This window comes from Cornus florida, unplaced genomic scaffold, assembly GCF_030987335.1.
Source record: "Cornus florida cultivar Cherokee Brave unplaced genomic scaffold, ASM3098733v1 CherokeeBrave_3.0.0_Hap2_Chr11, whole genome shotgun sequence".
Lineage (NCBI taxonomy): Eukaryota > Viridiplantae > Streptophyta > Magnoliopsida > Cornales > Cornaceae > Cornus > Cornus florida.
In genome coordinates, this window is record NW_026775581.1 from 52514936 (window position 1) to 52537663 (window position 22728).

The 22728-nt window shown below is 35.7% G+C and overlaps 1 protein-coding gene and 1 long non-coding RNA gene across 4 annotated transcripts; one reads left to right on the top strand and one right to left on the bottom strand.

The window, feature by feature from the left end:
* Positions 1 to 275: 275 nt before the first annotated feature.
* Positions 276 to 18267, top strand: LOC132280732 (uncharacterized). Of its 3 annotated transcripts, none has more exons than XR_009471684.1 (4): positions 276 to 5928; positions 7050 to 7129; positions 10126 to 10228; positions 17982 to 18267. It is a non-coding gene; the product is annotated as an uncharacterized LOC132280732 (long non-coding RNA). The 3 variants fall into 3 exon arrangements; XR_009471682.1 differs by lacking the exon at positions 17982 to 18267 and adding an exon at positions 15386 to 16750 and having other exon boundaries at positions 439 to 5928; XR_009471683.1 differs by lacking the exons at positions 10126 to 10228; positions 17982 to 18267 and adding an exon at positions 15386 to 16750 and having other exon boundaries at positions 462 to 5928.
* A 931-nt stretch (positions 18268 to 19198) lies between these two features.
* Positions 19199 to 21979, bottom strand: LOC132281072 (receptor kinase-like protein Xa21). The gene has a single exon (XM_059782810.1). The coding sequence runs from the start codon at positions 21977 to 21979 to the stop codon at positions 19199 to 19201; it is 2781 nt and encodes a 926-aa protein (XP_059638793.1).
* Between the last annotated feature and the right edge of the window lie 749 nt (positions 21980 to 22728).

The window sequence follows — 22728 nt, forward strand, 5'->3', positions numbered from 1 at the left end:
ATCTCAAATTCTAAAATATATCTCCAATTTGGTAATAGGTATTGTTAACTGAATCTAATGACCGTCGGGATTTGATTCAAAGAAGGAATTGCAAAATAAAAATGCAAGCAAAGACTACAATATGGATTTTGATTCAAAAAAGGAAAGAAAAAAATAAAAAAATATAAGATTTTCATAGAATGAAAAGGAAAGGAGGGAGGAATTAGGGTTTTGAATAAAAAAGAAATTAAAAAGCAATAATACACCATGCTTTTGATGGAACCAGAAGTAAAGGAGAGAGGAATTAGGGTTTTGATTCAAGAAGTTAAAAAAGAAATAATGAAAGAAAACGAAAAGGGAAGGAGAAAAGTAATGAAAGGGGTGAAGAGAAGTTGCCAAAGAAATTGGAACAACAATGAAAGAGAACAAGGCGCCAATTTGCCCTTTGTGGTATTTATCTAGACCATTTAATCCGAGAGAAATCATATTGGTAATGACCTCTTAACTAATTTTTTAATTGATTCATTTCAGAATTCCGAAGTTTCTTATGGCTTAATTCGAAATGAAATATACCTTCTGTTCTAAAATAATCCTTTATTGTATTCTTACAAAAAAAATAAAGAGGTTTTCAATTTTTTCAGATTTTTTTTTTTTTTGGCCAAGCGTTAAGTTCACTGTTCAGTTAGTTGCCCTATTTTTTTGGGCCAAGTCAAACAAGGCCTTAAATCGCGCAATGGGACCGCATCGGAATTCACTTCAGAGGATTTTCGCCCGTTACCTCAGCAATCCAACCGAAACCCCTGCACTTCTTCTCCAATGACGCTACTCTCCTCTCTCTTCTTCTCCATTCCTCATTCCTTCATCCCTTAAACCCTACCCTAACTCTAAGCCTAGATTTCGTATTCCGTCAAGAACCCTCCTGAGAAGGCTAAACTCACCACTAAACCACCGCCTCCTTCTAAAAAGAAGTCTCTTGCAGTGGCCACCGACGATCTCTTCCTTTGTTGATTGCTAATTGGTTTCACAAATGATCGATGGAGGTTGTAGGGATCTTTCTACGGCCGATCCTTGAGATGCTCGTGGTGTTAATGGAGGATCTCATCGACTTGTTTACGATTTGGATGATTTGCTTCACGATTTGGTTACTCAAATTTTGTGACGCGAGGCAGAATTTCAAGGTAGCACCACTCCTCCTAGTAAGAAAACTCTTCCCAACTTGTTTCACACGCTGCACAACTCCTGCTGTTACGCTTGAAATGATTTGTTTCACAATTCCTGTGAGATTGTAGCTTGTCAAGTACATCCATTTCAAGTTTCATTTCGAAAATAGTTGAACTCACTACACCATGCTAACTCTAATTCTTCGAGGTCCTGCTTAGCCCTTAAATTCGTCTCATTTGCATCTCGAACTTTATACATTTTGCAATTCTGTAGTATAAATACTTCCCCATAAAAGACTTAGATTTCTCAAGTCTTTTAGTCCTGGCCCATTATGTTTGCAAACAAGGAATTCTGACAGTTCTTGCAAATTCATCAATCTACCAATCTCTGAGCACCTCTCTCATAATTGCAGACTACCAGCAATGTCAAGATTGTGTAGGTTAATTAAATTTCCAATTTTTGATGGCAACATACAAAGCTCTTTGCAATAATAGTGTTTCTAAAGTTTAGAGAGTACTCACCGATTCAGTTAACCATTTGATTGAAGTCCCTGATAAATTAAGATACCTTAGATGTTTCAAATCACCAACCGAGTCCGGTAGCTCAGTTATGGCATAACTAGACAAAGACAGCACCCTTACACATTGTAACTTTAGAAATAAATCAAGCAAAATCTTGTTTGATAAGTAGCCTCTTCCAGGATGTAAAAAGTAGCCTCTTCCAGGATGTAAAAAGTAGCCTCTTCCAGGATATACTACCAGTAATGTCAAGATAGTGTAGGTTAATTAAATTTCCAATTTTTGATGGCAACACACAAAGTTCTTCAAAGTTGCGTGTTAACTGTTTGATTGATAAATTAAGATATGTCATATGTTTAAAATCACCAACTGAGTCGGGTAGCCCAGTTATGGCATAACTAGACAACACTTTATAAAGAGGCTTGAACTTTTGAAGGACTTCATATTCTTCATGAATAAATGAAAAGGGTCTAGTTCGTTTAGGAATTTCAAATTGCTTATCACCTTCCAACTTTTCCAGCCTAAAGAGCACATATCCTCAGCAACATACAGAGCTAGATCATTTAGAAGGTCATGGCATCATGCATCATAAACAAATCATGTGATTTTTGGAAAAATGACCTTGATAATATATCATCAAACCATTCATCATCAAGACCTACCGCCATCCACGACAAAAATAGCTCAACGATCTCACACAATAAGCTTGCATTTCTTCAACTGAGATGGGAGATGATGATAACTTAGTCTAAGAGTTCGAAGAATATGACTTTTTTGTTCAAGTAAATCCCATATCTCGCTATTCAATACATTTACTCACTATTTCCTCACTTATAACTTTGAGATCTGGATGTGCATTAAAGTTTCGTCTCCGGAGTGAAAGTTGAGCAAATAAAGAAAGACACTCATCTTTCGAACGCTCATTCAGAGGGTAACTCGGAGACAGACTAATGGTTGATGCAACGTTTCCATGGCTAGTTGTGATAATAATTTTTTTTCCCATGTGCTCCAAACGTAAAAGGATGTTGTCGGAACTCTCGCAATGCATACTTCTCATTCCAAACATCATCCAAATCTTGAAGAAATCTTTTCCCTGGCATGCACTCCTTTATTTTCACTTGAAGCATATTTTGAGTCTCGAAATTATGAGTTTTTGAAGTGCCCGCCTCAAGAATTGTATTTGCTACTCTTAATAACATCATAATCATTAGAAACACAGACCCACTCCTTGAGATCAAACGACCTTCCAGACGTTCGTTATCATAAACCATCAAAGCGAGAGTTGTCTTAACAACACCTCCCATGCCCACAATGGGAATGATAGAAACTTTGTCAATATTAGTTTCATCCCTCAGGGCCTCAACAACAATTGAAGTATAGCCTCTTTGTCATTTTTCTGCCATAAACTTGAGACTTGTCTACCAAAGAAGTTGTTTCGTTGGCTGATCCAGAACTATATAGGGCAGCTAATAAAGATGATTTGGAAGCTCTACTTGTAGGTGTGGGTGGCTATGGCAGGTCTCATCGGTTTTATCCATCAGGTGAGAAAACTAGCTGTGTGTGAGTATCCATTTTTTCACTTATCAAAAAAAAAAATGAAACGTCTTTCTTTTCCTCTACTATACTTTTTAGGTTTGATTTGAGTTTTTATTTTATTTTATTTTATTTTTTAAATTATGTGTTTTATTTAATTATTTATTTTTTAAAAAATAAAATTTCTATATTGTATTCGAGACCAAATAGGAGACTCCTCTCACTCGAAGGATCTCTATTCATCTCACACCACAAACCCCACCATAAACAAAAGGGAGTGGCCCTCCAAGCATCTCTGACTTAGCTCTCCACTATATACATTTTCCAAGATTCTAACGTGTCCACCATGCATTCTTGAAAAACTAAAGCTAGACCAAAAGCAACCAAAAACATAGACCAAACTTTCCTCTCCCCTAGGTAATGAAGCAGAAGATGATTTACAGATTCATCCAACTTCTTACACATGCAACACCAGTTTACCACAATATGACGTCTCCTTCTAAGGTTGTCAAGGGTGAGGTTAATCCCCAGGGTAACAGAATAAGAGAAAAATGCCACGTTCAAGGGAGCTTTCATCCTCCAAATAGCTTTCCAAGGAAAAGTGGGGACAGGAAGATCCATAAGACTTTGAACCTCAAACCACCCTCTCGAGGTACCCATCCACCCACACGATCTTGTCCATGCCCACACCATCCACCACCTGGCAATACAATAGACATGGTTTGGGGAACTTTATTTTAGAAGAAAAGCCCACTCCTTTCTCACGGTAATATCTTATATATATATACAAGAGTACAGAAATAATGAAAAGACTATAACACCCCTGTGGGAACTAACACCCCTGTGGGAACTAATTTCAAGTGTCCTAGTGATATTCTAACAGAAATCTGTAATTCGAAACATTCCCAATCACGGAACTCTAAACAAAACTGCACATTCTAAGTCACCCTCTCACATGTTTGTTCATAGAATTCCTGAAGAGACGAGGAAACCTACGAGCCAAAGCAAAGTCCCCACACCATTTGTCCTCCCAAAACCTGACATGCCTTCCGCTCCTAACTTTGAAACTAATGTGTTTGCAGAACTCGTCCCAACCCCTTAGGATAAGTTTCCACGTACCCAGTCCTACTAGGATTCTTGCCTTCCATTATGTGTATTGATTCAAAACTTTGGACTTACGGCCTGAATTTTGGGTTTTTACTGAAAATTGCACAAATTGGGTGACAAAATTGAACTTATCTGAGTCTCTATCTTCATCTCTTGTACTATTTTAGGTTTGAGTTAAGTTTGAGTTTGAAATTCTATGTTTTGAATCAAATGCTTTGAATCAGAGCATGAATTTGAATTATTACTGATCATTACATGATTTGGGTGAAGAAATTGAGATTTCTCTTTGGAGTGAGTCTGATATTTGTTGGAGTTCGATTTTTCTTACTTTCTTTTTTACTTGTATTTTTGTTGGATTGAATTTACCTATTGGGGAATTGGGTTGGGGCTTATACAGTTGAATGGATTTTGTATTTTGGACAATAGAGTTACTCGTTAAAATGACAAATTAACCTAAAATGTAGATTGGGAAACTTTGAAAGACATTCCCTATGTTTTACATATTCAAAATAAAATTTGGATTGGAGTATTCAGTTTCTTTTTAACTATTTGAAAAGTTGAAGGAAAGATGTGTTCTTTCTCTTGGCGTGAAGCGATGGAGTTTTAGCCTCTGATAGCGAGTCTCATGTTTTGCAGTTTGGTTTGATTAAATATGATTAAAGTGGGATGGTGAAGTGACTGCTTTGATATTGGTTTGATAGGGTTCCAACAATCACATGCCATAACAACCATCCTCGGATCCACCATTATAAGTGTTAGATAGTTGGAGAGTTTGATTTGGCTCTGATTCCAAGTTAAAGATGGTGAGATGGTGTTTCTAGGGTTAGTGAGAGCAGAAGTGGAGAAGAAGAAGAGAAGAGAAATAATATAATCGTGGAATAGAAAGCTCAACTTGAGATTCTACACCACTCCAATATTATATTGAAATAGCATGATTACAAAATAGCCCTTAAGCCTACAGTAAAGCCTACAGTACAATAAGACCCAAACTCTCTAACTATCTAACAATAAGTATAGCTATGATCTATTAACTACATATTTGTTGGTCTATGTACTACTAGGGTATGCACATTTAATGTCAAAATCCAATTTGAGCTATCTCATTTTAAGCTGTGAGCTCAATATGCATCATATCAGTATTTATGACCATAGTGTATGCTGCTAGTGTCTTTACATCAGTTCTGGTTTTGAAAAACTGTTATCTTCATTTGTCAGAATAGAATGTCTGCTAGTGTCTAAACTGCATATATTTAGCATGCTAAGCTGCAGATTTTAGTCACAGCTGCTATCAAGATCATGAGGTGAACTCTTTCTTCATATCTGGTCTTTTGAGTCAATTTCTGGGCTAAGCAAGTCACAAATCTCATTCTAAGCCTAGTCCGGGGCTACACCAGTAAATGGTAAGGCTGCATCAAAATCTCACCTAGTAAACCTAGCCATTAGTGTCTATTTTCTGCTATTAAGTCTCCGATGAAGCTGTCAAGTGTTCCACATACAAATCTGAGTCCCATCTTGATGTGAGCATGTGTAAATCATCAATGCATAGCTGTTCAAGCCATCATCAAGAAGCAACTGAGGCTGTCTCATGTTCTCACTACTCAAACGTCAGACTGTGGTAACAGCAGCTTCAGTAAGTGTTACTGCTCTAACCCTTCAAGCTAGTTGTATTGTGAATCTTATCTCAATCTGCTTGAGTGCTTCATTTATCTTTCTTAGTTGATATTGTGAGTGAAAATTTAATCACTGGGGTGCCGTGAGTGAAAGTGTATGTGTGGTGCTCAATTTTACTCACAGTGGAATTTTGAGCTAGGCTTTAATGCCTCGAGGATGTTTCCCGTATTCTAGGGGTTTTACCTCATAAATCTGGCCTTGTGATTGCTCTTCATTCTTCATTGGCATTTTAATTTTTAACAAACAGTTGGTGACAACTAGGGTTTCATTTAGGACTTTCATCAAACAACCACACATTGCATGTGTACATAGACCCTAGTTTTGTCAATTCAAGTTTACACACAAGTCATATTTTAATTTTAGAAGTCATTAAAAATCAGTTTAGAACAATTCCCCCTTTCTTGGTCCTTCAATATTGTTATTTTGTTCAGATTAAATCTATTTATTTTGTAAGCATTTTTGTATATCTAGCCTACAAAGTTAGGGTTAGCAACATTAGCTCCAAATAATCTCAATATAGGATTGAGTAATTTTGTTAGAGTTTTTGTTATGTTTTCTTGTCAGATTGATCATATATAGATGCCTTTATATTATGCACATATATACTATGTTTCTGTAAGATTTGTTTTCCTTCTTAAAATTGTTTTGGATACAGATTTAGTAAGGCATAAGAAATGCATGATTTTTTTTTATACAGGGGTCTTTTTATCATCTCAATGACAATTTACTATTAAATTTGGCAACCAGAGGTCGAGAAGAGTTGAAGTTCCTAAGCATGCATATTTTCATAGATTTTGTGTAGTTCTGAATCAAATCAGTATAAATTGTGACTAGTGTGCTTATTGCCTAATTTTTCTTTCTGCAATTGTTTTCACATGGTGACAATTCCATACGGAATATTATCACTGCCTAAACCTCATAGATGATTTCATGTGGTTTTTGTGTGTCTAATTTCTGTCTTTTGTTTCTAAATAAGTTTGCAGAAAAAAAATTTAATACAAAGAAGGTTTTGTTGTTTATTTCATTGATTGTGGTTTGTCTCCTATGTAGAATCTCTTGACTAATTGCTTTTATTTACAGGGTTCGCAGTTTTTGAGCAATGCAAAAGCATCTATAGATTGATTTCAATAAGCCAATCCCAATTTGGTACTCAATCTCAGGTAAAATTTTCTTCTTGCCTTTTTTTTTTTTTTTTTGAAAGGTAATTTTCTTTTTGTCTTTCATACCATAATAAAATGATTTCGGTTTTTGAAGCCCTACTACGATGACTTCTCTATTTTTTAGGAGCGATAGTTATAATTTGTGTTAAAACATCGTCTATTTAGGATTTGGAATGACTATATCACGTTAAAATTCCATTTGGAATTTCAGTTGTTGAGGATTTAAGGTTTGATTTTTATTGTTAATTGAAAATTTCATCACTGAATGATGAAAATTTGGCCTCAGCAGTCTTCATCTTATGCTGAAATTTGTCTGTATTTCAAATCTTTGTTAGTATTTAGTCTTGCTATCTTACAAGTAATAGAGAAAGAGTGGGGACTGGGGAATGTGACTTCTATTTTTATTTGATCAAGTGTAAAGGGAGAGGTGTTCTTCAAAGTTGACCCAAATCTGCATTCTGCTTTTTCTGAAAATATAGTCCAAGTAACCTTGAGTTGGTTCGGTTTTGGCAAGGGACGCTCCGGTGTCATACTCTGATACCAATTTGACGTCGGAAAATTGTGGAGAAATACGAGGTAACACAAGTGAACAAGAAAGATAGAATTACTCACCACCCAATGGAATCCACCAAAGGGATACAGAGTAAGGATAACAAGAACTCCTTAAAAGCCAAAGGCTCAAATATCATTCAAATTCATTAAAAACTCCCTTCTAATACACCAATAGCAGCTTAAATAGAAGTATGGAACAACCCTCCAGCAATCGGTAGATTTCCAAAACAAATTACTCAAAAAACCAAGCAAAGAAAATGAAAAGACATGAGACTTCTTTGACTCACAACTTACTAGACTTAATTAAAGACTTAAGGACTTGAAACTCGATCAAAAGAAGTTCTAAAAATCAGAATAATAAACTTGGAAACAAATCAAAAGGAGCTGGAACCGAGAAGAGAGTCTAAAACAACAAGTGTCTAATTTCCAAGTGCAGAATTTTCAGTCAGCAAAAATGCCTTTAACCAAAAAAGCCATATCTCCTTCTAGGAATGTCCAAATTGTGCACTGTTTTTTTGCATTGGAAAGTAGACTTCTAGATCTTTCCAACCATAGCTGGCTCTGCAACAAATTCTTTCGGGAGTGTTCTTGGCTGGGCTTCAAAGTTGATCCAAATCTGCATTCTATGTTTTCTGAAAAATATAGTCCAAGAGTAACCTTGAGTTGGTTGGGCTTTGGCAAAGGATGCTCCGGTGTCATACTCCCCTGGTTGATGAAAACTCGTCCTCGAGTTTGGAAAGAAAAAAATCATCATAAATCCCGATAATAATTTTCCTTATCTTCTTTCTTCGTTTCCGCACTAGAGTAAAAGATATTAATCTTTTTGTACCAACAAATATTACCCTTGCATAATGAAAATGAGTTGTCAATGCTCTCATTTGAAGTTCAACAGATTTGGCAAACTTGGTTGAGCACTTACCATTAATTAATATTTGAATCTTTATTTTTGCTTTCAATGTACTCCGCTTAATTGTATCACGCTCAAGAACTCTTCCCAAATTATGTCAATAAAGTGAAATTGATGGTCTTTCAACTCCTTGCATGCCAACGTAGGAATGTCATCATGAAACTCACATAAAAATGAATGCATCAAAGGTTAGACTTCAAGCTTCTCTCACTCTTTCATTGTTTTTGTGGTCACAACATTTTCACAAATTATTTCATCAAAAATCACATTGCACTCTTTTTGAGGAATGACTCGGGGCTGTTCTTGATCTCCAAAAATTATTTCACCTTCTTTAAATTCTTCAATAGAGCTGGATGAATCTTCCTTTGGCACCTCTTCTATATGGGTTGCATTCATACTTCTAAGGTTGACTAAACACACTCCTTGGTCTGCATAGGTGATTTCATCTTCATTTTCCGAATCTTCATTATGGAAAAATTCTTTTTCGGACTCCTCTTCCACCACCTCTTCAACTAAGGCAACTATCTTGCTGTTAGGACACTCGGAGGCTATGTGACCAAATCCTTGGCCTTAAATGTTTTGACGGGAACTAGGACGTGCTGAACTAGTCACACTATCATGTTTAGGGACTGATTTTTGGATTGGTGTTCTAGACACAGAAGAGGACCTTGAACGTACTAGAAGAACTTCCACTGCTAGAAGAGCCTCCTTGTCTTGAAGATGATCGATAACCATGTCCTTTCTTCTTATGTTGGCGTTCCACCTTGAGTGCAAGCTTACAAACATCATTAATAAGCCAATAAGGTTGCAATTAGACAATGTCACCAATTTTGGACCGAAGACCCCCAAGGAAACAAGCAATAGTTTGTTCTTCCGGCTCGGAAATATTTTCTGAGCATCACACTTATCAAAAAATATTTTCTGAGCATCATATACAATAGAGCAATGAAGATTGCCACTGATGCAACAATGGCTGGAAGGACATATTTGTAAGGAAAATGTTTAGTTCTTGAACTTGAGCATGGCGGAACTTGTAAAGTTGGTTGCCCACAAAGTGCTTCATTCTTTATAAAAGATTCCACTGTAAAATTTGCAAAAGGACCTCCACTTGGAATCTCCCCTGATAGCTTATTGTAAGAGAGATTCAAATATTTGAGATGTGAAAGTGCCTCTAGAGACTTGGGTATAGAACCAGATAGGTTGTTGTGGGAGAGGTCCATGAAAGCTAGTGTTATCAAGTTGGCAAATGAATCAGGTATGGGTCCTGAAAATGAATTCCCTGGCAAGTTGATAGAATTTAGACTCTGAAAGTCTCCCAAAGTGCTTGGAATGTTACCTGAGATTTGGTTCCAAGACAAATCTATGGCTTCAAGTGACTTTAGTGCTCGAATGTTGGGATCTAGGGTTAACGAATTGAATGATAAATTCAAGAACAAGAGATCATCCAAGTTCCATAAACTCAATGGTATTGACGAGTTCAATGAATTAGAATCCAAGAATAACCTCTGCAACCTACTAACATTTCCGATGCATGCAGGGACTGATCCGGAGAGGTTATTGTTATGGAGACTAATTTCTCCCAAGTTGCGCAAACTACAAATCTCCTTTGGAATGGATCCTTCAAGCTTGTTATCATCAAGGTACAATTTTTGTTGCTCTTTCATACCCTCAATTGTAGACGGAATGGATCCACTTATCAAAAAAAGATTGTAGACGGAATGGATCCGTTGAAATTGTTGCCACTCAAGATAAGTCAAGTTTTTAAAGGAACCAATTCCCTTAGGAATTCGACCCATTAGTTGGCAATTATATGCATCAAACATGAGGAGGGAACTAGAAATATTTCCAAAAGAATCTGGTAAGACACCGTGGAATGGATTATCACGTATAAACAACCTTTTCAAGGATTTCAAGCTTGTCAAAGAAGTGATAAAACTAAGTTCCTGACTTCTCGGTTCTATATTTAACTGGTTACTCTCTAGATTAAGTGTTGTCAGTGATTCTAAGTAGCCTAGACTGGCGGGTACTGTTCCAGTGAACTGGTTGCCACTAAAATCTAAAATAGTGAGCATTGAAAAATTGGACAGATAGGAAAGGATGTTTCCACTCAGTTGATTTTCTCCAAGGGTAAGAAATTCAAGATTAGAAAGCCAAGAAGTACTGCTCAAGGGAAGATTTCCGGAAAGGTCATTATAATCTAAATGAACTCGTTGGATAGAGGAGATGTTGAATAAAAATGGAGGAACTGACCCAGTGAGATAATTTCTACCGACATTAATTCCTTCGAAACTTGGAACATTACGTATCACATTAGGAATATTGCCATGAAACTTGTTTTCTTCCAAACCAAGCCGCTTTAAGCTTGATATGTTTGCAAAGAAAGATGGAATTGTACCTGTGAGGTTGTTTCCTCCTAGACAAGGTACTCAATTCTTTGGGTATGCTGCCAGTAAATTCATTCCCTGCCATTGATATGACTTGAAGCTGTCCGCAGTGGTGTAAACTTGTAGGGATCATCCCCTTCTAAGTAGTTATGATCCAATATGAGTACCTTCAAGCGACGGAAATGGCTGATCTTGTGAATAAGTGGACCACGAAAATTGTTAGCAACAAGACGCAGCTCCCCGAGGAAGGGGAGGTTACCCACGAGGGGAGATGGTGCCATTGAGTCCAATGCCATAAAGCTACAAAGCTGTGACTCTCTGCCTGTGTCGGCAGCTACATGAGACCCCAACCCATTGGCAAAAGTTGGTTGTTTCAGTCCAGTTACTCCCCAAAACGTTGTTGGGGTCGAACGTGATTGCGGACTTGAAAGCAAGAAGAGCAGACTCATTGGTGTAGTTCGACGAAAACATGGCACGACAAACCGTGCAAGACTGCAGTAGCTGAAGCACTAATAGTAGCAAGGCGCTGCCAAACCTCTCCATATATCAAATATCTTCCCTCAAGGTTACACACACACACACACTGATGAGTGCATCACTTGAACTGCACAACACACCCTGCATAAAAGAAATCTAGAAAAAGGGAAAACGAGAAGTGTACAAATCTTGACCGGCTTTGGTTAGAATGAAGCCGCAATTCAAGTCGTCTTTGAGTGAGATCTATCCTAGAAAAATAGAAAATGAGTAATGTACAAATTTGGGGTTGACAGTGCCATGGCTAATACTATATATATATATATATATATATTTAAGTGAACTTCATTAAAGCTATATTTGAGAGCAATGAATTGGTGTTTAAAATTTAGAATTGGGAAAATTTAGTTTCAAGTTTTAATTAAATTTTCACCAGTTATAAATCTAAAGCGTCAATTCGGTGCTTTCAAATGCAATGTAACTACAAATAACAAACAGTATTGTGATAGCAATAATTATGAAAATTAAATCTATTAAACTTTGGATTCTTTTTCTTTTTTTCCTTTATTTTATTATTATTTTTTATATAAAAATAATGGATAAAAGTTACTAAGATGGCCATCTGAAATCCATTTTTTATTTTTTTAAGTGTTACTTAAAGAAGGAACGTACTATGATGCAGCAAGATGGCAAATTAATAAGTAAATGACATAAAGCTTTTTATTCAATCAAACAAGAAAAAATAAATTTCAATGGGTCGGAAGACCTTATGCTGCGTTTTAGTTGAAAAATCAAAAGAAACAGCGCGTTTTACTTGAAATAAAATGGTTTAACGTAACAACAAATAACAAACGTTTTATTTGAGGATATGAGGTTATACTATCAGGCCAAAGGTCCTTCATTTTCCATTGCTTATGATTGTCTAGAATTTTTGAAATTACCCACCATGGGTTTGTCTAGAACCTAAGAATTAAGCATATGGGATATTTTTCCAGATAGCTTATTGCAAGATTGGTTGAAGCAGAGCTAGATATTTTGATATGGGGACTAAAATAGAACTGTGTAATTAAAATTTGAATAAATTATAAATCAATTGTAGTATTTTTTTTTAATATTAGTCTTAATATATTTATTGAGGAAAATATAATCCAAAAAATGATTAAAATGCAACTGAAATAAATAGAAATGAAAAATTGATATGACAAAGAAAAGACATGGAGAATAGGAAATGATGAGTTACATATAAAAAGAAAAGTGGTAAAAAAAAGTTATTGAAAAATTAATTTTCCTTGAGCAATTCTTTTAATTTTTTTTTTATTATAAATATTGAATACCTTTATTCCACCTTGAGAAAGATATATCATTATTACCTTGATAAAAATTAATAAAAAAATGTACCACATATATATTTTTTTGATAAGTAAGAATTCACGTCCTTCAAAAGAATCACAAGGCTAAATAGGACCTCTAAACTCTCAATAAATCCAAAAACTCTACAAGGTCATTCAAGGATTTACAATTTCTTCCTAGAACCCAACCAAAAAAAGAGTGCTAAGAATGGAGAACTTCAACGACTCGATATTGTTTTCCTTTCCTTCAAAGGATCTCCTATTTCTTTCAAGCCATAGACACCACCAAATGCACAATGGAGTAGCCCTCCAAGAATCTCGAACTTGAGTCCCCACAATACAACCTCTCCAAACCTCAATCAAGGCTCTAGCAGACCGTGACATAACCCAATGAATCCCAAACAAACCCACAAACAAAAGCCAACAATTTCGGGCGACTAGGCAATGTAAAAGAAGGTGATCGACCGTTTCCTCATCATTTTTGCACATAAAGCACCAGTTGACCACGATCTGTCTTCTCCCTAAAGATTGTCCTAAAAATGCTACTTTGAGAGGAGCACTTGTATGCCAAATTGCCCTCCATCAGGAGGACTGTCCAAGAGCATCCATAAGACAACAACAAAACGATAGAGCATCGAAACGTCAATGTGCAGATGAAACCCAAAAACAAAAATCAGAATCCTCCTCAGCTATCTCCTGATGGTACCAATAGCTCCAAAATACCAAATGCATCCTCCATCTCCCAATCCTGAAACAATCTCATGAAACGTACATCCCATAACGTTCTTCCACTATCAATGCGATAGAAGTCAACCGCCATGGCGTGCCTATCAATAGCAATCCTATAAAGTTTAAGGAATGTGATAGCAAGGGACCGATCCCCACACTAAATGTCATCCCAAAAACGTAAATGTACTATTTCAACTAAATTAAATCTTGCAAGCTTTAATAAAATACGATTATTAGGAACAAAATTGAGAAGTACTTTAATAACTTATACAAGTATTGGATGTAAAATTTGTCATTTATCAACTGAGAACTAAAAAAATTAGCTTGTATGATACTATTGTTGTTATTGGCATTTTTGCCATCTTGGTATCATAACACTTTAGTTTCCCTTTCTTCCCATAGCTCGAAAGACTCGCACATAGAGATTAGCATATAATTAAACATATTTTTTTGGTAATCACTATATAACAAAAATGTGTGGTGATAAAGGTCTTGTATATTTATTGAAGATGAGGGGATGTTAGTATAATTTCTTCTTTTCTTATTTTATTTTATTTTATTTTATTTTTTATATATTTTTTTTTCCTCTCTTTGAGCTTATTTACAAAATAAGTATTTTTAAACAGTATAAACAAAAGTTTTGATTTTTTTTTTTTTACAAAGTTCTGAGTAATGTTTCTATAAGTTTCTTTTAGACAATTTTATCTTTTTATTTTCTGTGAAGACAATTTGCTCCTCCTTTTTAAAGTCTTCTTATTATCAAATATAGTAACACTCCATCAAAAAAGTAGTGTTGTAAAATTAGTAATAGAAGTGCTATAAACAATATTGTTTAAAATTACTTTAATTGTGAAAAACCCTGTATATAACGTGTCAATGAATAAACCACATATACCATTGTACAACTCAATATTAAGCATGATGTGAGAAAAACCGGATCAGAAATCGATGTCCTTTTCAAAAACACATCAACCAATCTAACAATTTAATTATCATAATGTGTGCATTCATCGATTCAGAGTCTTCTATATATATATATATATATTATTGAAAATGTTTTCTATCAACTCAATCAAGGACAGTATTTAAGTTCTGTTTTATAAAATTGAAATTTAGGTGCTGAAGATTATAAGAAGTTGCATTTTCTTCTCGTTTTCTCAAGAGAAATTTGTTTAGTTTATTGAAAACTTTAAACAAATCATCATTGAGCAAATTCAATTATGAAGTTTCATTCACTTGAAAATTGACTCATTTCAAGTGAAATATATTTTTTAGTGACACCAAAATTACTTTGTGAAATGCACTTAATTACAAATCCACTTAATATGCTCAATTTTAAGTGTTAAACTGGTTTATCAAAAGACCTCAAGACTTAAAATGAATGTTACAACTTGATTAAGTCTTCAACACTGAAATTACCAACATACTGCCGCCAAGTCTTAAACTCAGAGCATACAATTTGATCATGAAAATGTAATTAACTACAGAATCACCAAAACAAAGATGCGATCATTTTAAAAAAGATTGACAAACAGATACAAAATTAAGGGAACAAAATAAATTCTAAATTCTAAGACAAGATGGAATCATCTTGATTACTGACCCCCATCATAAAACTTCACATTTCTCACAAGACTACTGTTAAAAACCAAACGATCTGCCCCAGTTGCTGAACTCCTCCAAACACCAACAAAGTCCTTCATCAATCTTTATTATATATATTTAATGTTATATGTTTTCTCATTCTTACCGTATACGTATCTTTTTTATATATATATATTGTATATATTTTCGCATTCTTACAGATTTTGTATCTTATATATACTCCGTATTCATATTGTGTGATTTCTATATCTTGTAGGGATCTGTGACAGATTTTTCATTGATTCAATTGCTCTAGACTCAAGTATCGTTCAAGTGATCTAGTACGCGAGCCATATGCAAGATTGAATTATTGGACAATATAGAAACAAAAAATCATATTAATATCATAAAAGATAAGGCTTCCGCAGTAATTCTTCAGTGACTAACTCATAAACCAGAAGTTAAAACTCTTGAACAAGCTAGGACAGAGAATGTGCAAAACGGAGGTACACAAGCATCAAAGCCTATGAGTACTCCATTTAGACTTTTGGCAGGATTGTCACCATAGACCGAGGAGGAGGTGGATCACATGTCTCGTGTTCCTTATGCTAGTGTAGTTGGTAGCATATGCACTAGGCCAATCATTTCAGATGCAGTGAGTGTAGTCAGCAGATATATGGATAGAATTGGGAAGGTCCATTAGCAGGTGTAAAGTGGATATTGCGGTACTTGTAAGGCATTGTAGAGGTTGGCGTAGTACTATGAACAAGGCAGTGACACGATTGAGAGTGTTTTTGGATATGTTGATTCGGATTATGCTGGAGATTTTGATAGGAACACGTCCTTGACATGGTATATCTTTACTCTTTGTGGGAATGTGATCGGTTGGAAGACAACTTTGCAGTCCATAGTTGCACTGTCTACTATTGTGGTTGAGTACATGGCAATTACAGAGGCAGTGAAGGAAGCTATATGGCTGAAAGGTTTGGTTGGTGATTTGGGCTTGCAGCATGATGATTTAATTGTGTTTTGCGACAGCCAGAGTACCATACTCTGACTAAAACTCATATGTTCCATGAGAGGAGCAAGCACACTGATGTCAGGTTGCACTTCATCAGAGACGTGATTGTGCGGGTTGTTGTTGCAGTGAGAAAAATTAGAACAACAGAGAATTTGGAGGATATGATGACTAAGGTTGTTCCTACTATCAAGTTTAGACATCGTGTGGACTTGATTGGTGTCTGCAGTTGCTGAGGCTCTTAGGGGCAAGTGAAGGATGCAAAATGAGTAGCTGGAGATTGTGGAACTTGGTGTAATTCGAGCTAAGGTGGAGATTTGTTACGTGGCCCAAATTTTTTTCAATACATTATTGTCCATGTCTGGAGTCCTTCACAGTTTTGTAATAAAAAAATTTCCACTTCTTGAAATATGGTGCATGGAGGATGGAGGTCACTACCGGCCCAACATATATCGCAACAGAATGACATAAGCAAAGCAAGCTCATGTGTTTTTTTTTTCTATAGTCTCATACATGGCTTTTCTCTTCTTTTAATATATATGCATTCTACTCGTCAAATTTTTGTAGTTGGTGGCCTTGAAGATTGACTATATCCACTTATTCATTTATAGATGGTGTTCTTCCCTCCCATTTTAGCTATATTTATGTGATTAATCTTCTTCTTTATAAAGTTCCACACTGACCTCTGACCTACCCTCTAGGAGGAAATCTCTTTTAAAGAATTCACAAATCCTCAAGCAGTAAAACCTGAAAGCCATCCTTTAATCACTTGGTCACTTGACTTGCTATTAAATTAACCTAATTATTTTGTAGATTTATTGGACCTAGCATAGACACAATTTTAGTATCTTAAGTTTGGTAATCGTTAAACTTGGTTGCAAACAATTGTATCTCCAAAACCTCAAATTTTGAGTTCTTGAAAAGTCTCAAAATTGAGGGATGTGCATATGTTGGCTTAAGTAATAAAATTTTCTTTTTTATGTTTGGTAATCGTTAAACTGGTTCATTTTATGATTAAGATTCATCAAATGTTCAAGCTCAGTTGATGAATAACTTTGGCTAAAATCGAGTATGTATCAATGTGTTTCTCCATGTGTTTTATTAAAATCTATTAAGATCTTGGTGCTATGAGCTTGTTAACTTTTGGATGACTTCGATGTTTTTTATTTGGTGTGTTTTATGCTATTTTATTTATTTATATTTGTTGTGATTATACTAATTGATAGACAAGTTTTCAAGATGGTTGGTTGATTTGATAATAGATGATTTTTATTCTCTAAAAGACAAATTTGATAGGTGATATTCGATCACTTTTATTATTATTATTATTATTATTATTTTAGTTACTAGACATAAGAGGGTAATATTTATACATCCATTCTATGCATGTATATGACAAAAATTGCTAGTTGTATCTTCTATGAATTCAATAGGTAATGAAATACATTTGTTTAAAAATGATCTTAACTTGCATCTTCAGATTCAGTAAATACTTATTCTTCTATCAATGTTTTGGATAATTGTATAGCCCTTTAATTTTATTCATTGCATCATCTTGCAAGAAACCTTATGTCTTGTTTGCCTCAATCACCTAGGAAAAAGAAATATATTGCAGAGCGTTCTTATTTCAACGGTCAATTCAGCTACTTCTGCAGCTTGCTGCTTGTGTAAATGAAACTAATATCCCATTGTCCCACACTTTTTGGGACATCCCAATGAATACCTTTCTGTGTCAAATTTTACAGATCAAAATTAAAGGAAGTGAATTTCGCTTCTTGTTAATGAACTATCTAAATATTATTTGGTCTTGAGGCCTCAGAATAAGATTGTTGTAACTTCGAGTCTGTTGTAACAGGAAATTCTTATGGGAGCTTTGGCTAGTCACCATTGATATGAATACCTTGCATTGTCCCACGCTTTTTGGGACATCTCAATGAATACCTTGCATCTCTCCCACAAAATTGTTCTAGATACTGCTCTTGGTTGCTAACCATATGCGGTTTTTCTTGTTGGATTGAATTGCAGCATGGTTAAAATATCCTTATTTTTAAGGATTTTGATGTGAAAAGGACTGAGAAATATAATTTCATCTTTTTATTATTTATTTATTTTGTATAACTATAATAAATACTCAATATTTATCTTTCTGTTTTTCAGATAAGAATTCATTTGAATAGCTCTTACAATTTTCGAACACAATCCGTTAAGAAGCCGTAAAATTAATAGATTAAGATCATATATCAACAACTCTTCCAATTAACGATGTCAATTAGGTTGTCAAAGAAGTGAGGATGCCAATTAATGACTTCTCCTAAGTTGTTGTTTAGGAGGAAAGATTATGGATTCAATCAACACAGGAAAGAAAAACACAAGGTACATTACAAGGTAAAATGTCCCAACAACCGAAACAGAGAAAAAGAACCAAGAATGCCTGCTAGCTAGCTAGGCAACAAGAGAAAACAACAAAAACAAACCACACATCTTCACTAGAGCTATACACAACACCAATTTGTGGAATTAAAGAAATAAACACGAGCACTTGCATCTTAGAACATTAATGTCGTGTGCACGGCAAAAACGGAAACACACATCAGGAAACCTTAGTTGCAAAGCAGTTGCAATTTGATCTTATCCAGTTTAGCCACCACTTCTTTTATGTCATTTCTTTCTTCGGGTAGGTCTCTGGAACACTCCAACCCTAATTCAATAATAGATACAAAAATGCCTTGTGTGGAACTCATTTCATCTCCTCCTGCTGTCAACAAACCTTTATCAATGACTTCTATTATTTTGTGGGGAAGTGATGCACTCATCCATTGCCTCAGACTTAATTCTTCAGTGAATATTTCATTTCTGGGGTTTTTTCTTGTGAATGTCTCCAACAACATTATTCCATAGCTATAGATATCACCTTTAGTGGACACTCTTCCTTCTGAACCATACTCTGTCGAACATTCATTTTATTCAAGCATGATAAAAATTCATATTGTCATTGTTTACCATTCCTAATCATTAATTAAACAAAAAAGAAAATACATAGATTTTGTAACTGATCATTTGAATGCAATCATACTAAGGATAAATTTTTTCAAAAATATTGAATAATAATAATAATAATGTAGCAAGGGTCTGAGTTTCCATACATATAAAATTGGATATTCTAACAATTTTGAATAAATAAAAATTAAAAAGGAAGTTATGCACAGAAAACATGGTGAATAAGGTTGAAAAAAAATTACCTGGTGCAATGTAGCCGACTGTACCTAAAGTCTCCGTTTGTGTTGCAGTCTTATTTTCAGCTAATATCTTTGCAATGCCAAAATCACTCACATGCGCGACCATGTCTTCATCTAAAAGGACATTGCTAGGCTTCAAATCACAGTGGACAACAGGCTCTAATTGACCTTGATGAAGATACTCCAAAGCTAAAGCCACATCAAGCATAATGCTCACTCTTTGAAGGAGATTCAAGCAGTAGTTGTGAGAATATAACCATTTCTCTAGACTACCATTAGGCATGTATTGCAAAACCAATGCTCTTAACTCCATGTTAGAACATGTACTTATGACCTTAACAAGATTCCGATGCCTAACAGTTCGCAGCACTTTGCATTCTGCTTCAAAACTTTTGAAAGCTTCCTCAAGTTGCAAGTTTAGAATTTTCACAGCCACATTTGTTCCGTCAGAAAGTATTCCTTTGTACACTGCACCAAAACCTCCTATGCCAATCAAGTTCGCTTCACAGAAGTTATTTGTAGCATTACAAAGCTCTTGATATGAAAACAACCTATGGTCCCTTCCGTCTAATGGATTAGAACTTTGTGCTTCTACTTTATTTCCATTATATTTTTTGAGCACCATATACAATAGAGCAATGCAGATTGCCACTGATGCAACAATGGCTGGAAGAACATATTTGTAAGGAAAATGTTTAGTTCTTGAACCTGAGCATGGCGGAACCTGTAAAGATGGTTTCCCACAAAGTGCTTTATTCTTCATAAAAGATTCTGCTGTAAAATTTTCGAAAGGACCTCCACTTGGGATCTCCCCAGATAGCTCATTGTAAGAGAGATTCAAATATTTGAGATGTGGAAGTGCCTCTAGAGACTTAGGTATAGAACCAGATAGGTTGTTGTGGGAGAGGTCCATGAAATCCAGCGTTATCAAGTTACCAAATGATTCAGGTATGTGTCCCGAAAATGAATTCCCTGACAAGTTGATAGAACCTAGACTTTGAAAGGCTCCCAAAGTGCTTGGAATGTTACCTGAGAATTGGTTCCAAGACAAATCTATGGTTCTAAGTGTTTTCAGTGGTCTAATGTTGAGATCTAGAGTAGTTAATGAATTGAATGACAAATTCAAGAACCACATATTATCCAAGCTCCATAAACTCAATGGTATTGACGAGTTCAATGAATTAGAATGCAATGACAACGTCCGCAACCCACTAACATTTCCGATGCATGCAGGGATTGAACCAGAGAGGCTATTGTTGTGGAGTCTAATATCTCCCAAGTTGCGCAAACTGCAAATCTCCTTTGGAATGGATCCTTCAAGCCTGTTTCTATCAAGGTAAAACCTTTGAAGCTCTTTCATACCCTCGATTGTAGACGGAATGGACCCGTTGAAATTGTTGCCACTCAAGATAAGATAATTCAAGTTTGTAAAGGAACCTATTCTTTCAGGAATTCGACCCATTAGTTGGCAATTAGATGCATCAAAATTGAGAAGAGAACTAGAAAGATTTCCAAAAGAATTTGGTAAGATGCCGTGAAATGGATTATCATGTATGGTCAACCTTTCCAGCGATTTCAAGCTTGACAAAGAAGTGAGAAAACCAAGTTCCTGACTTCTGGGCTCTATAGTTAACTGGTTATGCTCGAGACAAAGTGTTGTGAGAGATTCTAAGTGGCCAAGACTTGCGGGTACTGTTCCAGTGAATTGGTTGTGACACGGCCATAATTCATTGAGCATAGAAAAATTGGACAGATAGGAAGGGATGTTTCCACTGAGTTGATTTACTATAAGGTTGAGATATTTAAGATTAGAAGGCCTATTAGTACTGCTCAAGGAAAGATTTCCGGAAAGGTCATTAAAGTGTAAGGAAACATGTTGTAAAGAGGAGATGTTGAATATAAATGGAGGAATCGACCCAGTGAGATAATTTCTACCGAAATTAAGTATTTCCAAACTTGGAACATTACATATCTCATTAGGAATATTTCCATGAAACTTGTTCTTTCTCAAACCAAGCCACTTTAAGCTTGACATGTTAGCAAAGAAAGATGGAATTGTACCTGTGAGGTTGTTTTGTTCTAGATAAAGCACACGGAGACTGGACAAGGTACTCAATTCCTTGGGTATGCTGCCACTAAATTCATTCATTACCAGACATATGACTTGAAGCTGTCGGCAATGGTGTATACTTGCAGGGATCACCCCTTCCAAGTAGTTAGCCTGTACATTGAGTACTTTCAAGCGACGCAAATGACTGATCTGGTGAATAAGTTGACCATGAAAATTATTATGACAAAGACTTAGCACCTTGAGAAAGGAGAGGTTACCCACATGAGGGGAGATGGTGCCATGGAGTCCAATGTCATAAAGATCCAAAGCTGTGACTCTTTGCCTGTGTCGGCGGCTACACGAGACACCAACCCATTGGCAAAAGTTGGTGTTTTCCGTCCAGTTACTCCCCAAAACGTTGTTGGGGTCGAAGGTGATTGCGGACTTGAACGAAAGAAGAGCCGATTCATCGGTGTAGTTGGATGAAAACAGGGCACCACAAACCGTGCATGACAAAAACAGTAGGTGAATCACTAATAGCAGGAAGGCAATGCCAAACCTCCCCATCGTCCCTCAAGGAGGTTCCAAAGTTCCGAACACACAGTGATGAGTGCTTTAGAAAGAAAGAAAGAAAGGGAGCTACACAGTGATGAGTAGTGGTTCAGTAAATTATATATCTTGATCTACTGCATTAAAACAGCAGCAGCAGAAGTATATATATACTGCACAACACCTGTTGCATGAATGAAATCTAGAAAAAGAGAAAACGTGAAATGTAGGATACACATAGTAAAGTGAAGAAGACAAAAAAGAGAAGATTCACCATAAATGGCAAACCAAATCAAACGGCTGTTACAGGAGGTATTCTTGTCAAGTCTTTAAAGAAAGAAATGGTGCTGGTTCATTTTTTTATTTTTTATTGTCAAGTCTTTAAAGAAAGAAAAGGTGCTGGTTGATTTTATATATATATATTTTCAATTCTTTAATGAAAGAAAATACCTGCTGGTTGATTTTACATATATATATATATTTTTTATTGTCAAGTCTTTCAAGAAAGAAAAGGTACTGCCGTCCTGCTGGTGCGATGTGCATGACTGCTGTAACTGGACCACTTGCTGAAAGGAAATGCAAAACCTGCCCATCTTCACTCAAGGAGGTTTCAAGTAGGGCTGTTAACTCAATCCAACCCAAAAATTTTAAAATTGGGGCTTATATTCACAAATCGGGTTCATGTTTTTGTCAAAATCCAAGGCTCGGGCTCAACCCGAACCCAACCTGAAACCCATTTTTTTTTTTTCCTCCTCCTCCTCTCTCTC

What these genes read in the sequence shown, in the direction of transcription:
- LOC132281072 (XM_059782810.1), bottom strand. Translation starts at nt 21,979, where the DNA reads ATGGGGAGGTTTGGCATTGCCTTCCTGCTATTAGTGATTCACCTACTG.